This window comes from Dermacentor silvarum, chromosome 1 (genome assembly GCF_013339745.2).
Source record: "Dermacentor silvarum isolate Dsil-2018 chromosome 1, BIME_Dsil_1.4, whole genome shotgun sequence".
Lineage (NCBI taxonomy): Eukaryota > Metazoa > Arthropoda > Arachnida > Ixodida > Ixodidae > Dermacentor > Dermacentor silvarum.
Window position 1 is genome coordinate 113,737,668 of NC_051154.1, and position 22,869 is coordinate 113,760,536.

The 22,869-nt window shown below is 42.8% G+C and overlaps 2 protein-coding genes across 5 annotated transcripts; both read right to left on the bottom strand.

Moving 5' to 3' along the window:
- Window positions 1-309: 309 nt before the first annotated feature.
- On the bottom strand, window positions 310-1,399 carry LOC125947580 (uncharacterized). Its single transcript, XM_049672639.1, has 2 exons — window positions 1,271-1,399; window positions 310-1,199 (listed from the first exon to the last, which is right to left on the bottom strand). Exons 1-2 carry the CDS (start codon window positions 1,380-1,382, stop codon window positions 964-966), a joined length of 348 nt encoding a protein of 115 aa, XP_049528596.1. The 5' UTR covers window positions 1,383-1,399; the 3' UTR covers window positions 310-963.
- Window positions 1,400-1,441: 42 nt separating this feature from the next.
- Window positions 1,442-22,617, bottom strand: LOC119435395 (alpha-tubulin N-acetyltransferase 1). 4 transcript variants are annotated; one of them, XM_037702266.2, is made up of 10 exons: window positions 22,331-22,616; window positions 21,920-21,974; window positions 21,769-21,860; window positions 21,423-21,588; window positions 21,200-21,370; window positions 17,249-17,269; window positions 12,370-12,422; window positions 8,455-8,531; window positions 4,287-4,319; window positions 1,442-1,646 (listed from the first exon to the last, which is right to left on the bottom strand). In XM_037702266.2, the coding sequence occupies exons 1-10, from the start codon at window positions 22,474-22,476 to the stop codon at window positions 1,507-1,509; spliced, it is 954 nt and encodes a 317-aa protein (XP_037558194.1). In that variant the 5' UTR covers window positions 22,477-22,616; the 3' UTR covers window positions 1,442-1,506. The 4 variants fall into 4 exon arrangements, with proteins under 4 accessions (XP_037558194.1, XP_049528586.1, XP_037558202.1 ...); XM_049672634.1 differs by lacking the exon at window positions 1,442-1,646 and adding an exon at window positions 1,651-1,700; XM_049672629.1 differs by lacking the exon at window positions 17,249-17,269 and having other exon boundaries at window positions 22,331-22,617.
- Window positions 22,618-22,869: the final 252 nt, after the last annotated feature.

The window sequence follows — 22,869 nt, forward strand, 5'->3', positions numbered from 1 at the left end:
GTTTACGAGAATGCGTTGACGAATACCAATGCTTAATTTTTATTCCCACAGGTCTGGTTTGGGTCCTTCCCTCATTATTACTGCAATGATCCGGAAACTACAGTGCCTAGAATATACTATGGAGACTATGAAACAATTCTTTATAAAATGTCGTAGGTTCAATACTCAAAGAAAACGACTTCTAGAAGGTTCCCGTCGCCAAGTTGGACTGGGCATTACGCTTCCCGTTATACTATCTCTTAAGGCGTCGGCATTAAAATTCTGCAATAGAAACGTATGTGATGTCATTTAATTCTGTAGGCGAAACATATACGAACTATTACGTTTATTTTATATGCTTTCTTTTCCTCACCAATGCATGCGTAGCAAAAAAAAAAATGAATAGCACCTATTCTATAACAGAGCCATAAAATTGATAGTAACGATTATTATTCATTTAGCATCTTAATTTACATAAGTGCCCCGTTAAGTTTTCTTCCCTTTTTCACCTACTACCGGCCGATCCCCCGCAGTGAGTTGAGCGATACCATTACGCACCAAACAAAATCTTGGCCAATCCCCCATAGTGGGTATGTGCCATCCCCTAGAGGGAAACAAAACATTCGCGAAAGCTATGCCCGGCCGTCCATGCGGGTCCTGAAGCTGGTGCTGCTCGTGTGGCCTGCACTGGGCGTCAGCGGCCAGGAGGCCCTCGGCGTGGCGCACATCACTTCCGAGGCGCCGTACCTGCGCGACGGCGCCGTCAACTTAAGTTGCAGCATCACGTACACTCAGGCGGCGCACACCGCCTGGACCATCAACGGCAGACCGCCTGACGACGCGGCTCTCGAGAGCATTTTCACGGGCCGGTTAAGCAAGAACCTGCGGCTGCGTGCTCATGGACTCGTGCTGCACCGACTCGACCGGCTGCCTTCGGCGTCCGGCCGCTACGAGCTTCGCTGCCTAGCCGTGGCCGACGGAAAGCTAAGCTCGGACTCTGTCTTCGTGGGTTCTCTCTTCAGCGACTCCTGCCGCGGTCCGGAGCCGTGCGTGACGCGCGGCGCGGTGTGTCGCCAAGGCCGCTGCCGTTGCGAAGGCGCCCAGCCAGTGCGCCTTACGTCCCGTCACACCACGTGTCGTCACGCTGCCATGCTCGGCTGGCCGTGCAGCTTCGACGAGCAGTGCCTGCCGCGCGGCGCCTACTGCGGCTCGCAGGGCACCTGCGTGTGCCGGGCACCGCTTCAGGCCGTGGCGCTCAGTTGCGTGGCCCCCAATGCAAGCCTGTGCTCACCCTGTGTCCGCTCCACGCCGGCCGTCGCTAGGACTGCCGCGCTGCAGCTACACGCGGGGCCCCAGCAGGAGTCGGCCGGCAGCGCCCCTGCTGCAGGCGGTCTGTGGATCATACTGCTGCCACCCCTGCTGCGACTGCTAGGGCTGCCTCGTTAGGCCAACGCCACGTTCACCGGTGTGGCCCTCGCCGTGGGGCATTTATTATATAAGGACGCGAATAAATAAATAGGAGGAGACTCAGTGCCAACTGGCTCGGCAGTGGTCGGGCGGTGACAGGCCGAAGATCCCCCACGAGCTGGAGCACTTGGTCGAGCAGCGCGGCTGTAGCTGCTCCCGGGGAGTCGGCCACGAACCTCGGGCTTCGGTGGCGCGGCCCTCTGCGAGAACAACTTGATTTCACCGGAGCTCTCCCCGACACAGCTCTCTGCGCCCTACCACACACGCACCGTTGTACTAACGGCCGCATCTTAACACAGTGAATGCGCCCTATAAAGCCAAACAAGTTCACAATGTAATGTGCCTTCAATGCCTGCCAAAACCAAGTGTTGCAAAAACATACCAACAAAAAGCAGTGTACTAGACAAGTAGCAATGATTGAGGCACAGTATAAGTGACCATGACTTGCTTCTTTTCAATAGGACACACACAGAAGGAAAACAGCAGTAGTGAAATAAAATCAACAGCCCCATTCTTGCATCAGCAGATTTCATTACTGGAGAGAGTTACCAGTGGTAAATGTAAACTGTTATTATAAACTCGAACTTCTACCTTAATCAGTGCTGAAAACAAGAAATTACAATGCCACATAGCTTCAGTCATTTATAACATATGCCAGATTACAACTTGTCAAAATTATATTGTTACACCGCATTATTAGTCATTGATGCAAACTACACAAGAACTTAAATCTAGAATACAGGTGTAAAAGTACACACACACATTGTTATGCTATGTTTACAGCTCTATTTTCTGCATTTTTCCAGCAATATTTGCTTTCTTGGTCAACACTTAAGCTGTGGCTTTCATGACACAATTTTAATGTGTTAAAATGTGAACTTATCAAGCATTCCACTACATCACTGCGACTGCATACTTTTGCCCAGGATGTAGAAATTCAGACATGGAAGCGAAAATTGCAGATGAATATAATGCAGCTGCAACTAATGGGCAGCAGTTAAACACAAATCTCAGATGCAGAACACAACACACCGATTTTGCTAGTATATTTGAATAGCAAACATTTTCAAATAGCATTAGTAGTGTCAAAGAATGTCAGCCTTTTACCTCTTATAGAATAACTGGGCTCATGCACTTGATTCTCATTTCTGCTACCAAAAACGAGCTCAGCTCGTCCTTGCTAATAGTGTAAGTTAGTGTACTGAGATAGTCACTAGGTCAGCATGTCCATGTGCCTAGCTGTGCTTTTTTTTTTTTTTTCATGGATGGTGCAACGAAAAATAAACCTATGGCTTAAATAGTTTTTAGTACTGGCAAAAAAGAAAATACTACCATCCTCAGCAGGTGACATTTCACATAGTTGGAATTCGCAGCAATATAGACAACCTATCAGCATTACTTGTTTCTAGTCACTTCCTCAGTTCCCATGGAGAATTCCAAAGAAAAAGCCCATAAATGCTGCTTTGTGTGCTAAGAACTTACTGGCACCAACTTATGCTCGTGTTAACTCCCACTCGCCGGCAGTCAGTCACGTTCATATTCACGTCCACTCAAACTCACCGTCACTAACTTTCATCCATGCCCACTTAAACCAGCATTCACTCCTGTTCATACTCACACCCGTTCACACCTCTCATCACTCACTAACGCTCTATCTCCCACCTGTGAAATGAGTGTGGAGCAAGTTTGAGTCAGTGTACTAGCGAGTGAGTATGCCGACCAAGGGTTTTGAGATATACCATATACCAGATGAAGGTGTAGAGTTCTGCATCAAAGCAAGGACATGCAGTTTTGTTTGACATTTTTGTAGCTCCTTTCCTTCAACAACACGTCAAATATACTAATGGCAAGCAGAGCAGTGAAGAAACCTACCTCTGTCCTTGTACGAAGAAACTTCTTTGGTGAATTTTTCAAATAAAGAAATATTCACTTAAGTATATTTCTGGACCTCCATTGATGTGCTAATTTCACTGAGCACTTCAAAAAATTCAGTATTGTGGGAAATATTTTTTTTCTAAATAAATTATGCCTATGTAAAGGGTTAAATTTTATTTATCTGAAATCAGTGGTGCAACTAGTATGGGTGGATAAGTATAATTCCGTACAATGCAAGATGTTGCAATGACTTCCAAGAGAGCAGTCAGTTGCAGTGTTTTTTTAACAGGTGCTTATATCATAGCTTAGCATCAGTTAATAGAAGCAGGCATTGCAAGAAACAGTTGCTCCGAATATAGTAAACAATGGTACTGATTCTTAGCTTCATATTCATTTGACGTTGAATAATGTAAAAAGCTGCTAATGATACAATGAGCCAAGATTGTCTATTTTGTACATGCTTAGGGACACTACCCATTGTGAATAAAATTTTGTGATGCACACCAAGCAATAAAAAACCACTTGCAATCGAAACACACACATTGAACATCCATAAAATGTACTGCAATGCAGATATGCGAGGCAATGGCCAGAACTCCTCACTTCTTTGGCATCTAGAAAATAATAATGCTCTAAGAAACATGAAAACCTGCTCCAATACACATATCCTGCCTTATAGAGATCACAGCAACGCAATCCTAACCATGACACTAATTATACCAAAAAGCAATGCACAGAACTTCACAGGATGGAATGGTAATATTTTTGTGTACACAGCAACTAAAGGCAGCACTAACAAATCATGATGTTTTGCAACTAGTCTTTATTTACCCAATATAATTTACACTCAATGAAAGGAATGAAAACTTCATTTCAGTTATGTAAACAGTGATGATAACAATGCACATAGACTCCAGCCTCTAAAGAATGATGGAACCCTTGAAAAAGTAAAGCAAAACACTTACGCATTTTTGTGCTGCTAGCCTTTTTTAGGGCTACTGCAACAAAAAGTATTGATCCATTTTCATTTTTAAATATGAAAATGCGTTCAAATACAGACGGATGCACCTTAATGCACATGAATTAATCTTGAAATCTCAACTGCGAAGTGTCAACATTAATGATGCTAACATTCCTAACTCTAGCCAGTTTTTCTTTGTCACCTGTTCTTTTGAAAGTACTGCATGCACCACAAGTCGAGCCATGCTAGAAACGAAAGGTCAAAATTGTTGCTGTCACTGAAACATTCTGAATTACTACTAACTAGAAATTCAAACATAAAAGATTCCATCTAGTGGTGGAAGCGAAAAACTTTACTTCTTAGGCAAACAAAATTTAAACAAATCTGCACTTATTTATTATTCGTATGGTCGTTCAGTGGGAATTACTACAACATGGCTAGGATTATAGAAGAAAGCGCCATTCAATCATCCAGTGACACCGGTCATATCGAGTAAAATTATTTTGTCAAATAACCTTTTCACACTGTCCAGAACAATTTCATACTGAGACCCTCTAGTATTTAAGCATCCACCTTTGCCCAAAATTTCAGCTTGCCTAAAATAACAACTGTTATTTGAAGCTTTGTCAGTCACAATTGCAACAGTTATTTACGCACACAGAAATTAAGCTGTTCATAAAAATAAAAGGGCGAGTTTCTTGATGTTCATCTTTCCAGCGTGCATACTACACATCCTGAAGGTATGAAAAAGACGGTAGTTGTAGTTGCTGGATTTTCTTGGAAATTTAATATTAAAGGAGTGGTGACATGACATTTTTGATTTTCATTTTTTGCATTAAGTGAATGCCTTGGACCTTGAAACTTTCTTTGGTAGGCATCGACCAGGCTTATAACACCAGTCAAGCCAGATTAAAGCTTGTTTGGTTTTGGGAACACTGGCCCACGTATAGAATAAGGCATACCCACTATAAGTTAGGCTGTATAGTGAAAAATTGTAAAAACGTTTCTGTGCAGGTTTGCTCTAAGCATTGAAACCAATTTGCCAGGGATGCTGAAAAATATACAGGGTGTTTCCAAAACCTGCCAGAAATTCCTAAAAATAAAGGAGTAACAATAAAAGTGCAATATTTTTTTAGACCAGAACATTAAGAGGATATGCTCCTCGAAAAATTGTGTTCTTCACGAGTTCCTCAGTTTTGATTTATTACTTGTAAAATTATCCTTGGTCATTCAACTCTTATTTCCCCAAAAATCAAGGCTGAATTCGAACAATAAATTGGTGAAAAATCCATCTGAATCAGCTGCAGTGGCTCTCAAAACTGCAATTTTACATGCATGCTGGCTATCTTTGGCCGGGAGGGAGGGACCAACATATGGAGCTGGACAGTTCTAAATGTACTGGCTGTGTAAATCATGCATTGTTGCATGTTTTCAACAATTTTCATGAAATTCCAATTGTATTTTCAAAAATACAAACGTTTACAACTTTCAAGTGCGTTTTTCTCAATTTGCATTTTCAGGCAGTTTTGACAAGTAGCGTGCAAATTTTCTTGCACTTAAAATTGGTGGGTCCTAACAAAATTTTGCACACAGCGACTTTATACAGTGTAGAGTGCAAGTATCTAAGATATTGACACCTCTTACAAAAATCTAAAAAATTTTAATGCTGATACAGGGAACATAACATATACATGTGGTACTGTTGATTTTTTTCTGAAAATGTGGTGTGTTATGTACACATTTTCGATAGCTTTCTGCACTCTACAGTTCATATAAAGCAAAATGAATTACGGCATGATGCTCTGCAAAAAAAACAAGTGTGTCCATAAAAAACCCTATATTTTGTTCTTGCAGATGATGCAACTCGGGAACTATTATAGCTACAATAAAACTTATTATAGTTTAATGTCAGCATCACAAACTCTACTAGTGCTCAAAATTTCAAAGCCCTAGGAGAGAAAAGTCTTTTTCGAGGAGCATCACCCCTTAAATAAATGTGGACATCAGAAAACAAATCCCATTTTATTTTGCTGATTAAGCAATAATTAAGTTCGAGCATTTAGGCAGCTGTTCACAATGGAAGGTTTGTAGCAGGTGATTAAATGGTGTGATATCAGTTTTCATATTACACAGTTCTTAGCCTTGCAGTACAGGAAATCTGTCACTTTCTTAAATAGCTAGAATTTAGTGCCTGAGAGGCGCAAGGACCCACATGTGCAAGTAATGTCAGCTGGTGGCACTATAAAAACTGAACCATCTCCCTTATTTGACATGGTGAGCCTGGCTTGCCATTCACATCCTGACACGAGCGGTGTCACGACGACACTTGTCACTAGCTTTGTAGCCAACCAGGTCAAGATTTGCATGGTGGCATACTATATTGTGAAGTGCTTCTTAATCTGAGTGAAATGCTTTTGTTTTTCCTCTGTGTGCCAGCCATACCATAGGAAAAAATGATCATGTGTTCGACAGCAAGCATTTGCTTGGTCACATCTGCAGTGCATTTCTTTCTATGAACCGGCACTGAAATGAGCTTCTGAGTAAGAAAGTTTCTATTTTTTCTAGAAAAAGAAAGTCACTTTGCTTCATCATGCTCGAACCACATCCACTTTGAAGCGCTCAAAGGCAGCTCCAATGCAAAATCTGACACTACACCCTTCAAGACACCTTCAGTGTATTTGTTTCCTGTTAAGGTTCAACCAATAAAGTAGTGACCAAGAGTGCCAACCTGAAAAATACCACACCACATGTTAGCTGCCCATTTCACTGGATGACGATGTTGTCTTAGCCAATGTAAGTTGGCATCGTACCAGCAGAGAACATTGTGCAAGCGCGAGCCAGCATCATGAGTGCGCCTTGTGCGTTCATGATGTGGCGTCACAGCCAATGGGAAGTTAGGTGCCATTTTGCTGCTACAGACACTGCCAGCTTTTTCACTCATTGGGCCATTTGACACTTTAGCATAAAAAGCAGTGGCTCATCAGGCCAAAGAACACTCTGTAATCTGTTTTGATCACACTGAATTAGGTGCCAATTACAAAACTCTAAGCATTTCTGAAAGTCAGTCCTTGGTGCAGGCACACATGGTATGAATGATAATTGAGCATGGAGAGAGCCCTCCAAACTAAAGTTGCATTTTTAAAGAGACCCTTGCAATTTATCGTACGCTTCCTGGTGGACTAATGCTGATGTACTCGAGGACGGCAATGTCGAAGTCCACCTTGTTGGGTACTGGAAACTGGTGTCGTGCAGGCGCGGCCATTCCACAATAAATTCGATCAGCACCGAAGTGAAGCAGCCAAAATGGCATTTTTACACTTCGAAGTATCTTTCGCTCACTCTTGTTACCCTGAAAGTGCACCAGTGTGCTTGCTATTCATGATGTGGGAGGAAAGCACCATCCAGGCTACTGTTCTGAGCAGCACTTGCTGTTTACAGAACAACTGGCCACCACAGGAAAGGTAATCAAAGCCAGCAGTCCCGTGTGACGCCCAAAGAGCTGGTGATAACCTATGTTTGGGGTGTCAATGTCAAGGTGAAGAAAATCACACACCACAAGCTAGACGGAACACGGATAAATGGCAGACATTTATGCTTGCATACCACAGACAGAAAAACACCAGTAAATGTCACTACTGACATTTCATTTCTAGTTCTGCAAGTTCTCAGTTTCAGTTTTCTGTACAAGAAAGTTTCAATTTTCTTATTCTGCAGGACTCCAGACACACACTTTTTATTTGTCTAAATGATATAAAATTGCCTCTTAGGAAACTACAACACACCCAACGTAAATGGCCACCTGGAAGTGGTCATTAAAAATTTATTTAGCCCTTTTCATTAGATAGGATATAAATTAGTATGTCTCAGCATCTATGTGATGCCTGTAGGTCCCACGAATTAGATTGTGAGGATGTCAACTTCATAGTTACCATTCATTATGTACACCAACTTTCGGCAGTTATTGTAAGAATGCCTGATAAATATTGCTATCCAGTGTAGTTTTCACACTTACTGCACCTGGCATCACATGTTAAACCGTGCAAGTTTTTCAAAGACCACTGAATGGCACATGGATTGGCCATTGAAAATTTCATGACCACTGCCTTTAGTGGGCATAATGCCTGCCCATGTGATGACCAACACACACACATCTACTTAAAGAAGCTGCTTACGTGGCTGACGGCCCCGATAGACCTGCCTAGATCGGCTTGCGGGTTGAGGTCCTTCGTAACTAGGCCAGTCCAAGCAGCTGCAACAAGTCAAACCAAGCTGTCACAAACCAGAACTTCCTCTTTCAAAGAAATTAAGAACAAAAGTAAGGGTCCCGGTGCAGTCTGACTTTGGGACCCTTGTCTGTATATCATTTCTTGTAACTATTTGTATGAACGAATAACTGAAACTGAATAACCTGAAATTGAAGGAATGCCTGCACCACCCACAGGTATAGCAGGCTCAAGCCAATTTAAAAATAAATAGGGAAGGGGCTTTGAAAAAAGCCTCCCCTCATTGCAGTCAGTAAAAACTTTCACAGTAGTAAATGAATTGGAGGATCCAAAGGCAAGGAAGGGTGCTGAAGGAGTTAGGAGACAGATTAGCTCTGCTTCTAAACACATACACAAGTTGGTTTTGCGTTATTGATATACATGAGAATATAAATGTGGTCAGGAAGTACTCGTAGGCTAGTTGGTTATTCCTGATTGCATTAAAGTAGAACACTTAAACACTGACACCCAAAATTAGGATAGAGATACTGTGCTGATGTTCAACGCTTTATGTCTTCTTATTTTCTGTTAATCCATGCTGACTAAGTGTGGTGCTATAACTAAGCCACAAGAGTAAATGCCACCCCACTTCATTTTACTAGAATTCTTGGCAGCTTACTTCTGCATTGAAAAATTACAATTTAAGAAAGACAAGAAAGATGATAATAAAGAGATAAAGAAAAGTTATAACAGTGCCTGCAAACCATCAGCGGCACTGTCCAGTAACGAATTGTATGAATATAAAAAGATTTGTGCAACAGGTGCTTGCATGCACAGATGGCATACACAGTTTTGCCCCCAATTCAGTGTACAGCTTGCTTTTTCAATTCAATAAAAATTTCTGTTGCAAGTTCGGTGCTTGTCCTTTCTTCCTAGTTCCTTCACGTGGTTCCTAAGATGCCTTTTGAAGGACCACATCACATGCTTTTTGTGTGTGTTACATCAACATTTATTTGAATTCTTGGATTCCTGTGCACCAACTTGTACTTTTTCATTGCCTTTCCCAATATAATATCGGCATGAATATAATGCAAGTTGGTTATTCGGTAATAATGAGCTTACAAAATCCTGAGGGGGTATTCTCTAAGTATCCACCTAGAGGACATGTCCATTTCGTCTGCTGCTGAAGTTGACTGATTGTGCTGGGGGTTTGCGTGAGAAGGAGACAGGCACCCCAAGTCAACCAGCACTTCAGCAGCAGAAGAAATAGCACGTCCACTAGGTGGACACTTACAGAATAACCCCCCTGTTGTGCTGCCTTCAGAACCACGCTTGGAAAACAATTTTCTCTCATAAATTTCATGCTTCAAGACATGCCTAGCTCTGCCACTAGGTGGCTTAGCCTATTGGAAAGCTAGTGTCTCAGTAATCAAGGGAGAATAGAGATGGAAGGGGACGCAGGTCTGCAAAGATACGAAAGAGCAACAGGAAAAGGGATGAGGAGGCGAGGACCTCCACCAATGCAAGGTTGCCTAACTTTATCTGTGCAAATAGTTTCCCAGTACGAATGCATTGCCTGGCACCTTGACCCAGTGCACTGTGGTACTGTTACAATGCTTTAGCATAGTGCAACAGCTGTATCATTAACCATAATAAGCATGCATGCACGTCACTAGCAGATCGCACATTACATTAGGGTATAATGTTCTAATAAATCAATAGTAACAGCTTCATTAACCATTTTGTTCCCATTAAGACCACATTACCTTTTCATATTCTTAGAGTCATCAGAAATCTCCCTTAGAAGGCCCCTCACCAGGTCCCATTGTAAATTTTCGTTATACACTGGAACTTCTAAGACGCCGTCTAAGGATCGCTTTACTGAAATATTTTTTCAAATCGGTTTTGTTATTGGAGGAGAAAGAAGAAATTTAATGGCGTGTTACCATACCGTCAGGAGGCGAGCCCAACTGGCAACAGAGACACTCTCTCCTTCTGCCTTGAATAGCGTCTGCAAGCAACATTCCTTCCCCGCCTTCTCCCATACCAGAGCTGAGAGACCACGTCAGGCTCACGTGACGAGCCTCGCCTCTCTTTTTCGTTTCTTTTGCTGATCAGTGCATTTCCAGTGGCAGCGTTGCACATTCCACATTGGACAATTTACCGAAGTAATGCATCATGGTGAGTGAGCTTGCTAGGACTGATTTACGTCACGACGTTAGTGCGTGTTACCTCAACTCTCTAGCTGGGAGCGGCGCTTCCTTGAGAGGGAGAACATGTGGCGTTACGTTTGACATTTCAGCTGTTTTCGCAGCACTCTAATACTTTGCACACACAATCGTCAGCATATGAAGTATGCGCTGTGCTTTTCTGTTTAAAATGGCCAAACCTGGTGAGAGGCCCTTTAATGTCATATGCAAATACAGTATTTATCTCGCGAAATCTTCCCCCGTTTCCTGAACTTCCTAGTCTAAGGCTTCAGATAAAACTTTCTACACAACTCTGCTCCAGCCATAAATGTGAAAACAAACAAGCAAAAAAAAAGTTACATACAGTACAAGAAAGTTCAAAGTACAGTGTGAAACCGATCAAAATGGTGCAAATATACACACCAAGGTGTAAATTTTGTCATTACTGAAATATATCTAGGAAAAAATAAGTAACCATGTTATAAGTTCCACTACACTCAATTATTATTACAGATGATTGGACTTAAATAGCAGTACAGAGCGTGCAGTACTGATACTTTTCCTGGAAACTGATCCTTTCTAAAATGCTTGCAACCATTTGTTTTACACCAGAACATAATTACAGCGAAGCTGTTAAGGGCTAGGTTCCCCAGCATCGTGTCCGTGCGTAGGAAAAAAAACTATCATCATCAGCACTGGCTCGAGCGTCGTCATTGTTTTTGAGCGCACGGCCCCTCCTCCCTCCCGGCTGGCTGAGCCCCCGCTATCTCTCTTCTCTTGCGCCAGTCGACCGTATTTTATGCCGCGTTCCCCCCTGAGTAGAGTCGGAACTTACGTTTGGTTCATTACGTGATGTAGGTCACCCTGGCGACCACGTGAGCGCGTTATCGCTTGTGTGCGCGTCACGATTGGCATAGCAGTCTTTAATAAAACGCTTTGACAGTACGGTGATCGCAACTGTGTACGTTCCCCCTGCAACGCCTACGAAAGACATCGAAACATTCATGATAGACATGTTCGGTTGGGTGATGCCCGACAACGATATGCCCATTCTCATCATGGGGGCAATACTGACTACAACAGACCCACCATAGTCACAGCTTCGCTGGCTTCCATCTTCAGAGTAGTGGAAGGGTTTTGATTTTTTGGTTGCAGAGAAAATCTCACTGAAGGGGCTGCATAATTATTCCACAACTGAAATCTACTGTGACAAATTGGGGTGACTTGTATATAACACTGTACTAGTGATCTTGAAGTTCATGTTTTCTTTGGCATAACTGTCTGCTTTGAGTTATGAGTATACACCCGAGAATAACCCCCGAGCATTGCACACTTCTGCAAACAGAGCAGCATGTAAAGTTAGCCTTAGTGAATTCAGTATGGATATATAACTAAACTTATTTTTTTTCATGTTGAAATGTAACATTTAACTTTTATAATATGTCGTTGACTACAGTTTATAAATTACAAATATGAAAACATTATGGTAGCATGGTTTCATCGCAATGGCACCAATCCTATCCGATGTACATCATTTTCTCCCTTGCAAAGGCTTTCTTCTTGGTAACAGTGACATTTATGACATCTTGCTATACTAATCTATCTTTTTTGTCTAGCTTAACATTGACTTTTAGTGTCCCTTTAAAATTTCTTTTATGGCCACAGGTGCTTTCAGTTAAATTTCATTCTTACTTACCTGCCAACCAGAGAAGAGTCCAGTGAGTGTGGGCGTCGTACTCGTGCACGAACCTACACAGAGGCATCATCAGCTCGGACAATCATCAACTGTCGAATCCATTTGCAAACAGTGCGTCAAACCGAAACCGAACCAAAGTCAAATTGAAAACCATACCCAAACCGAAATTTTCAGCGGAACTGAACCAAACACAATACTGTGAGAATGCGCCGCAACTTAAACAGAACATGTTTCAGTTTTGCACATAATGCGAAGCAGTAATGCTATAGCTGCCACAATACTATGTGCAGTAGACCTTGCACTGTTCCGTGCTGTATTGGTTCGATAAATATTTATAGATATGCACCACAATCTCCTTTTGAGAAAAAGAAAACTTGAGTCAGTGATAACTCGCCAATTTCCATCTGATTCTTCACCATCCATTCCCCCATAGTGGGTATGCGTCATATTTAGAGGGAAACCAACCAACCAAATCAGTCCAAGTTGTCTTCATTCATGGCACTCCTTGGAGGTAGACAAGGCTTTTTCTTACCTCTTGCCCAGCTTGCTTTTCGCTTTATGGATAAACTTTCAGAGCATGACCTCAGTCAATCATAGCATGTCAGCTAATCACAGCACCTGGTGGCATGACTATGCTCTCCAGGAGCAGCATTTTTCTCCACTGTAACCTCGGCAGAGTAGCAGAGAAAAAATCTTCGGATGTGGGTCTACCACTGGGGACATCCACGGAGAGACTCGAGGCTCTTGGGGTGTACAACACATTTGAAGAACTCAAAGCAATGACAATGGTCACACAACGAGAACGCCTTAATATGTCACAGGCGGGCAGGAGGGTCCTAGAAGAGCTGGGATACCCGATCAACCCACAATACTGCAGCAGCGAACTAGTGGACATATCGAGGGAGATGCGAGAAAAACTAAAGATCTCCCCCATCCCCCAAAAAATGAACCCAAAATATCATTCAGGCAGGCGTAATGCCCGAGCCAAACAATTAGAAAAACGATTCGGCAATAACCCCGACACAATATACACAGACACAGCACAGAACATTAAGGGACACGTTATCGTGGCTGCTTCGGGACCCTCCGGTATTCCAAGAACCATAACAACAGCTTCAGTCCGCACAGCCTGCACCAGCACAGCGGAGGCGGCTGCAGTGGCCCTGGCAATAAAGACACGGGAGGGAGAAGACAGGCCCGCCTACGTCCTTACGGACTCTCAGGCGGCCTGCCGACTCTTCCTCCACGGAAGAATCCCTAGGATCGCCCTTAACATCTTGGGCGATCGACTAAGACAAGAACATCACATTGTATGGTGTCCGGGGCATGTTGGTGTCACTGGTAACACAGGGGCAGACGCTCTTGCTCGCGAGACTTCAATCCGAGCAAGGAATGACACCCCAATCGGAAATAACAATCAAATACTAGCATGCGATGTCTTAGAACATCAACGTCGTTCTCGCCAAGAACTCGCCGCGCCAAACCCGCAATTAACAGTGGAGGAAGTTCGGCTATACAGAAAAATCCAGACAAACACCTACCCACATCTGGGGCGATGGCATGCCATCTGGCCAACCAGATATGCCAGTCAATGCCCCTGGTGTGGGGGGAGGCCATCCTTGCCCCATGTGACATGGGAGTGCCAATCATGACCCCCAAAATTCAAATTCACCCCGCTTAGCACAAAATTCCTTTAGGGAGCCTTGGGCAGCCATCCTCGCCCGGACTGACCTGGAGACTCAATTGAGCCTCCTCGACCAGGCACGGCGTGTGGAGGTGGCCACTGGAGTCCTGGACTAAGGACCCACCCTCCGGCCCCCTTAACCCTATTTTTTCCTAAATAAAGTTATTTCTCTCTCTCTCTCTCTCTCGGATGTGGGCAGTTCGAATCTTCGTGGTGCACTGTTCATTTTTTTCTCTACTTTATTTATTTATGAACTTTTCACAGAGCACTTGGGGATTCCTGCGATGGTCACCAATGGACATCAAAGCAACTAGGGGAGTGAGCCAATAACTGCTATCATTGTAAAAAGTAATGGTTATTGGTTCAAAACTAAATGGCTCAAGCATATAGGGTGACACAGGCAGTCGGGAAATTCACACTTTACCAAATAACTTTACTTCTGCTGGCACACACCACTAACATTGCTACGACTCACAGTATGCCTTGTATGCAAGAATTTGCATAGATGTTGGCTATGTACCACTACAGCTGCCTTGGCAGAGATGGGTGCAACTCTGCTATACTAGCTAAGCTTTGCAGCTGAAATGTTTGAGGGCTGGTGGGAAATAGCGATTTCTGTAGAACTGCACAGTTCGACATTGGTGTGAAGCAGCTTAAATGCTGATGCTAAAGAAATAAAAGCTTGCTGCAATAATTAGAAAATCCCTAAACACACACAGCAGAAGACAGGCGGAAGAAAATGGGAAAACAATGAAAGCAGCAGTATGTCTTCTTGCAAATGTAACACTAATAACTACAGCAGTAAATGATGTACGAGATTGGCTTTTGCTTAGTCATGACTGAGAAGAGCACAACGCTGGTAAAGTCGTGCAAGACATTAATGAGGCACCGTTTTTCATAGTTTTTTTTAAGTGGTCATTAACTGACGAAAGACTCTGCCACATGCAGCTGCATACGAAGAGAGATCAATGTGGTCTGTGGCACTAATCATCCTTCTCTATCATTCAAAAGCCTCAATACCCACAACTGCTGATATTACTAGAAGCAGCAAATCGGAGAAATATCAAATGCTCGCTTCCTCCTTTGCTAATGGCCTAGAGTTTTGATATGCAATTTATGTAAAATAATGTTAGTTTATGTCACCGACACCACAGATCATACATAAGTCAAAATTTGTTCAATAGGAGTCCAGTAGTAAATACCTGAAGCGAGAGGAAAACGAGCTGTCTATGCTGCTGTCAAGTTAAAGAGGCCTGGAGGCCATTGCACACACCTCAAGCAGAAAAAAGCGACTCTTAATTTAAGTGACTTGAAAATCCTAAAAACTTCCCTAAACCCACCACTGTCTTTTCGTAAACAGCGCATCATAGTAAAAACGTTTGGTAATTCTTACCATCATGCCATGGCATTTTTCTGATGTCTTATTTTAAAATAATAAAAGACATCACCAGCAATGCAGAATGTTTGTCCAAGCTGAACGAGCTCTCCGCGCACCGCACCAGTATGAACAGCCAAAAAGAATGCACCGAGCAAAGGACAATGCTGCTGCTGTTCCCATTAACAGCAAAGGCGTCACCACATCCGTGCTGCATTATCAAGGCCACTGCAAACCCCTTGACCCTCCTACACACAGGCACACGCTTACACTATGTAATAAAATGCCCTTGCATCTGTGCGAAGTAATGTACAGAATCATACTGCCGCCGGCAAAGCCAGTATCTGCTGCTCAGTGGACACTTCATGCCACTACACTGAGCCCCACTACTCCCTGCTGCCAACTCTCCACTGGTTCTCTGCTTCTCGTTCTCATCCGCTCTTTGTGCCTCAGCAGCACACTAAACGAGGGTTGAAAGAAACGCCTTGCCAGGGAACACAAAGCACAAGTGCATGCCCTTCACCCTTTTGACCAAGGCCAACCAGCCACACCCTACAACATCAACGGCATCAGAAGAAATTAGTGAGGTTGGTGCCCAATTTTGTTGGTCAAGTTATAGTTCCTGCCGAGTATTCCATTCCCTGACCCTTTCCCTCTCTTGTATCTCAGTAAACACAGTCGACACACTATTTTAGTGCGAGCAGCACGTGTTTCATGGACTGAACGTTGGTAATGCTACTTTGATTGGATGCGTTTGGTGCTGGCATTCAGTGTAATAGACAGCAAATGTATACGTTGAAATGCACTAATCATGCTGCGCGTCAATGCTTGTGAAATTCATATCACGAGAAGCACAAGGACGCTTGAAATGCTCAGTGACAAGTGTTGAAGTGGCAATATTACAGTGTGGAGGCTCAATGTTTTGGAGTGCAGACACACAGAGAGTCTACAGAATGCTGTTTTGTAGGAGAACCTTGTTCTGAATTTTTAGGCTGTCATCGAGCACATTTTAATTATTTATTTATTTATTTTAAAAAAGTCCTTACAGACCTTGTGAGAGGCATTGGGTAAGGGGGCAATCACAAATAAAAGCAAAACAGCATGCCTAATGGGTACATACTATACATACACAATTAATTGGCATAATAATGCATACTCATGAATTCCTGCGTACGCTGGATGATTGCATAAAAAATTGCAGAGGTGACATGCTTATTAGAGTATAAAACAAAAGGTACAGTTTGCATAAGAATAGTCAATTCAATGTCATATACATAATACAAAAATAGCAACAAAAAAAAATAACAATGTACCCATAAACGGAAGGATTACATCAGTATTGCATAAAAATATATTGGACTGGTGACGTTCTAATCAGAAAAAAAAAAAGAAACACAGTAATACAAGAAAATTAGCAAAGTGATCACATAAACGAGAAAGCTAACAGAAGGCATATCATGAGGAAACATAAGAAAAAGGGGACACTCATTTTTGCTGAGATAACGCAGTGAAATGTGAGATGATGAGCTAGCGAAATTTGTCAGGATATATTTTGAAGACAATGGAATCGGGAAGGGCATCCCATAATCGAATGGCACGGGGAATCACCGACCAAGTGAATGCGTGAGTGTTTCCGTATATGTGAGTGAAGCCGAGGTGATTATGTAGCCTGCGTGATGTGCAAGGTGCAAATTGTAAAAATATTATGCTTTATATGTAATGTGAAAGCGAATATATGAATATGTATATGTTGCATAAAAGTCCAAATGTCACAAACTCGCACACACTGAAATTAACTTAAGAAATTAAAGTGTACTTACAATTTTTTCAGTTGAAACATGCTGCAAGAATGCGGAGATACTGTTAGTAAGTCTGTTTTCAAGCACATACTTAAGGATGTGTCTAAGAAAGCCAAGAAAGCACGTCTTGAAAATGCTGTACCAGAAAATATCACTCAAAACACAATAGCATAGAAAACAGTCCATTCAGAGTTGTTTATTTCATTGTTTATTACAGATATATTCACAGAAGAATAGTCACAAATATATACTTTTGCTTCAGTATGACTAGAACATAACAAAAAGCAATACTATTAAACTAAATTCTGGGGTTTTATGTGCCGACACCAAGATATGACTATGAGGCACGCCGGCTGAATTTCACCACTTGGAGTTCTTTAATGTGCACCCAATGCACGGTGCACAGACATATTTGCATTTAGCCCCCATTGAAATGCGGCCACAGCAGCTGGGCTTAGCACCAAACGAAAAGCAAAATAACCCCGTGACATCAACTATGCTTCCTTCATAAATGGAGAGCATAAGCTATTTTGCATGCAAATGCATATTTTTTTCCCAGCAACTTTTCTACTCATACAGTAAAGCAGTGCTGAGCAAATGTATTTTCTAAATTTACATCACTGTCATAGCTTTAATACTGTGTGTTTCACCTAACTTGAACCAAACTTTTTAAAAAAGGGGTGCATCAAAGGCGAATGTGACCAATGGAACACTGTTCAGTTATCTTGAATAACTTGAGTATTTTTGTGTACACTTTTGCAAAATTTGAAATATTTATTTTAGGGCATAAAGTTGTAGAGCATGTTGAGAAACACCCAATGAAGTTGTTTGCATGACATCTTTTACATGGAAATTTTTTCCAGCCTCCAAAGAAAGCACTCGAAATATGAAAAAATTTCACCACTTGTTCGTGTACCTAGAATGCAGTGCTCTAAAGTGCATTATTAAAAAAGGACACTTGCATATTACCTGCAAGAAAACTGGACCGATCGCTTTCTAATTCAGGCCTATTGCTTTATCAAGTGCGACTGTGGTGGCTGCCTGGCTTAAGGGAGGACACTGGGCAAATAATTGCGATTTTTGACCAAAAAATGTGTTTCCAGATTATAGGCAGTTTCAGGTTCCTTTACTATCTGAGAATGTGCCAAAAAATGCTTATCCTCATTAGCGCAGTAGAAATGCTGAATATAGCATTTTTGCACGAGCTGGTGGCTCCACGACCAGGAATATCACGCGCTGACTGATGCTTGCAGTGATAAGGATCACAAACAATCTGAGAAGGTAGCAATGGTCCCTTTCTTCAAAAAAAAAAAAAAAAGAAAAAAAAAAGCTGCCGCAACTTTCTTGCACCACTTCGCCCAGGGCTCATTTCGCGCCATTTCTCTTAGTACTCATTTCACTCGTACCGAACCTCCGCTTTTGGAGAATGCTGAAACTGCCGCAGCCCTGGCTGTTCCAGAGTTACTGACTGGCGCTAAGGGAATCCAGGGAGTGCTGGAGAAGCTGGGCATAAATTGTGGAACGCACACAAAGAGCCATCTATCCATCTAGAAGCGAGAACCAGGCAGTGCTTGTCACGGGCAAAAGCCAGGGCACTTGACAGCTCAAAAGTAGCTCATAAAAAAAAAAAGAAAGCTTGCAGCTATTGCAGCAGAACAAAGCCAGATTGAAGAAGGCCCAACGTATGCTGCAGCAGAATTTCAGTTACGACAGATGCGACTTGAATAAGATGACACGTTCAGAATGTTTGGAACCGTTTTTCTCCATTTGTGTTTTTTTCACAAAAGTTTGCGATTGCAAAGACTATCATTCTTGTATAAGAAAAGGAAGACTTATCGGTAGGGTGCTTACTGGGGTAGAATTTTATGCCAAATGCAACTGTAGACTCAAATTGTCAGATTTTACAAATTTTTATATGAAAATTGAAATTTTGGCCACAAGGTGGAAGTTAAATTCCTAGTGAAGCCAATTATGCATTTTTTTTTACAGCAACAACAGTGGAAATTGAACTAAACAGCTGCACAGTGGCATAGTTTGGGCCTTTCTAATAACATATTAGGCCTAAGAATACCAAAATTTGCTGTCATTTCAGAACGATAGTTTTTGAGACTAATAATAGTCACTTCAAGATTTGAAAATTAATAACTCTTTCAAAAATTATTGTAGAATAATAAAATTTGACACCTGGCCTTATAATATTGTCCTGAACACATCCTACAATTTGTATCAAAATCAAGTTAGCGGTACAAACATTCGCTCTTGCTGGCCGTGTCCCCTTTTTAAACGGGCCCTTCAGTCACAGGTTGCGTAGATTGATGGTTAGAGAAATAAACGCAACAAGAATGGCAGCAATAGGTGTACGTAGTCCGAAATTATTCAGCTGAGAAATTCCCTTCCGTGTAAGAAAAATCCATGAATGTTATGACTCTAATAGCTGTCCTCGGCATGTAATCAATTGCGGGAGTCGGCTTTCTTTTTTTTCTCAGTCCCCTATGATCTCACATTGTGTCCTACAGGCGCAGTCCGTCTTTCTGTTGACGCTGCTGCCAAAATCGACTCTTTTGTGCAACAGTCTAGCAAGCACTTTGTAGCAAGGAATGCCTACACTGGTTTCTTGACGCTGCAGCATGCCCTAAAAGCACAACGCATTTTCAACATCGCAAATACGACAGCAACCGTCGCACCACTCCCACAACGCAACTTGCACTGGTGTGCGTCACCATGTCAAGGGAACACACTCGAGGATCCACTGATGCACCACTCCGTGCATCTGCACGAGGGCAGCGCCCCTTTTCAACACGTGCTAATTGAAAATAAGAAAGAAAGTAGGTCCTTTCTGACGCAAAGAAAAATTAGCAGAAGCACCTCAAATACAATTTGCAAGATTTGCAATGCGTCAATCTATTTAAGCAAAGTAACTCCCTGTGTGCAAACTAGGTCACATGATGATGCAGTTTCATTTACTTAGATTCACTGTCAAGAGACATCTTATTTTGAGCCACTTTCAGAGCCCAATTAAAAATATAATTTCTTGTTTAAGGAATGAAAGCACGTTCGTTTCTGTCAATGTGACACACAAGCTTTGAATTCCCACTGCATTCTTCTTCTTTCTGGGGTTTTACGTGCCAAAACCACTTCTGATTATGAGGCACGCCGTAGTCGACGGCTCCGGATGAATTTCGACCACCTGGGGTTCTTTAACGTGCACTACAACGCAAGCACATGGGCGTTTTTGCATTTTGCCTCCATCGAAATGCGGCCGCCGCGGCCGGGATTCGATCCCGCGATCTCGTGCTCAGCAGGAATGCCTTAGCTGACTAAGCCACCGCAGCGGGTTAATTCCCACTGCAATCCAAAGACATGCTCTAAGCAGTAGACAATCTTTTTAATTATTTAGCCATCTAAGCATTCACAAGAAATATTCTGACTAACTTGAAACGACTCCAAAAAATGTGTTAGTCACATTTGTCTGCAATGCACCACATTTCTTTCAAATTTGGTTCGAGTTCTATGAGAGACCCAGAATATTATTTATATTTATACAGCTCCTATGCCCTGTGCAACACTACATATTAGTGAAATACTGTGTCTTGCAAACAATTAATAAATAATTCACACAAAACAACATAACAATCACAATGTGCACTATTATTTGACTAACTATATGTGACTATACCTTGCATGCAGAAGATCACATGCGCAAAAATAAAAGTGACCCATATTCAATTCCTTTTCTGCTGAAAGGAACATTTGCCTAAATTCAAATTATTTTTAATTTATAGAAAATACAAGCTGAACTAGTCAACTTACAGTGCTAGTTAACCTATTCAATTACGGCAGGAATTGATACATGCCAGGTAAATTACAGTAATAAAAAAGATTACTCAGCACTGGAGCAACAAGTGTTGTTATTTCAACTGAATGTTCCTAGAGTCATTATTTGGTGCAATGAGCAAGCCAGCAGCAACATACCTGTTCAGGGGGGCGTGGCTGCTCTATAGATGCTTGAAAGAAACCAGGAAAAACAGCGAAGTGGTTGCTTTGAGGCAGAGGTTGGGTAAGGCTGAAGTGGCGCTCCATGAAAGCCAGCATCTTCTCCGAGGGCTGATCGATGGCTAGCTGATCTGCCGCTATTTGCTCCGTCTGAAGGACCACGCTGGTGTCAAAGCCTGTCTGACGAAACTTGGACACTTACCTGGGCCATTCGATCAAAGAGGCGCCTCCCGTAGCCTTGCCGCTGCCTACTCTGCTGCACATAGAAGTCCAAGAGGCAAAGCGGCCGCACCTGACAAAGTCGGCTGTGCCCATCACGCAGAAAGAGCTGCTTGAAGCCTACCTTCAGCAGGCCCAGCACAGCGCCTCTGAAATTCACAACAATAACCCGCATTCACTACTCAAGCAAGGCAATAGGTTCAAGATGCTCTGTGAACAGCATGACCAGGCTTTAACGATTGAGAACAAAGCACTTCATAGTGCTAGACATAGTGAAAGTAGAAAAAAAATACAAATACAAAGTAAGCATCCTAATGTTAAAGCCTTACCCACGAGCGTTTGGCTCGACGAGAACGTAGACGCGGTGGCCCGAGCTTTGCAATCGGTCGCTTGTGGTCACCGGTGCTGGCAGGCCCTGCGCCTACGGCCAGCCCCGTCCAGGCGTCATGGGGCAAGCAACACAACGCACGGGCCACTCACCGCACACGATGCTTTGCCCAAAGCATCGATGACGAGACCCAGGCGCTCCTGCACTCTGACGGGGAGAGATAGAGCGTTACTGCAGCCCGCCCGCCCACAATGTTTTCAATGTAGCGTACTCGCTGACAGCTCGAACGCCTATCTCTGCGGCATGTCCAAAACTCAGGCAGCAGTATCTAAGCACTGAATAACAACGGCTCTTTTTTTTTTTTATCGCACATTACTCATGTTAACAATCATGTTATCGGAAACGGCAGTTCAAGCTGCGCTAAGGCCAGCCCTCAGCAAGTCTTACAATGCAACGGAAATATGACGGTCGAGCGTCATTACACAATGCTGCATGTTATGCCGTTTACTCTGCTGCATATATTACACAAGTAATGCTGCTCTAAAGAAGTTATGCCAGCTTACCTCGAAGACGAGCGAACACATCGATGTTGCTCATCATGGGGCAGATCCCGTAGCGGTCCTATCTTGGACGCATCCCTAACTTTTAGGTCCTTCTCGATAACATTGAACTCGAATTCTAAAAAATCTACGCTAAAAGGAAATTCCATAACGGTATAAACGGCAAGTGCGAGACATAGGAAACGGTAAGGGAGCGCAAAGCCATGCAGGTGTAAGTTCAGCCTCACGGAAGCAACGAGCGACGATTACAGTGTGCGTGTGCTACGGGAGTTTTGGTTTGTTTTGGCTTCCGTTGGCCATATAGAAGGGGCTCTGAACGGCCCGTCAATGGCTAAAGTTTGAACGTCTTTCCAGGCGTTGGTCTTTCCAGTGCCTTCTAAAGGAGGCATTGGTATTTCCCATTCTATTGGCATGCCCATTGGCATGGATAAAGTGTACTATTTGTAGGTACGGAGGAAAGAAACAATCCTTCCTCCATGCCCATTGGCATGAACGCTATTGTTGCCATGGTCGTTGTCATGTTCCCACCTAGAAACAACGTC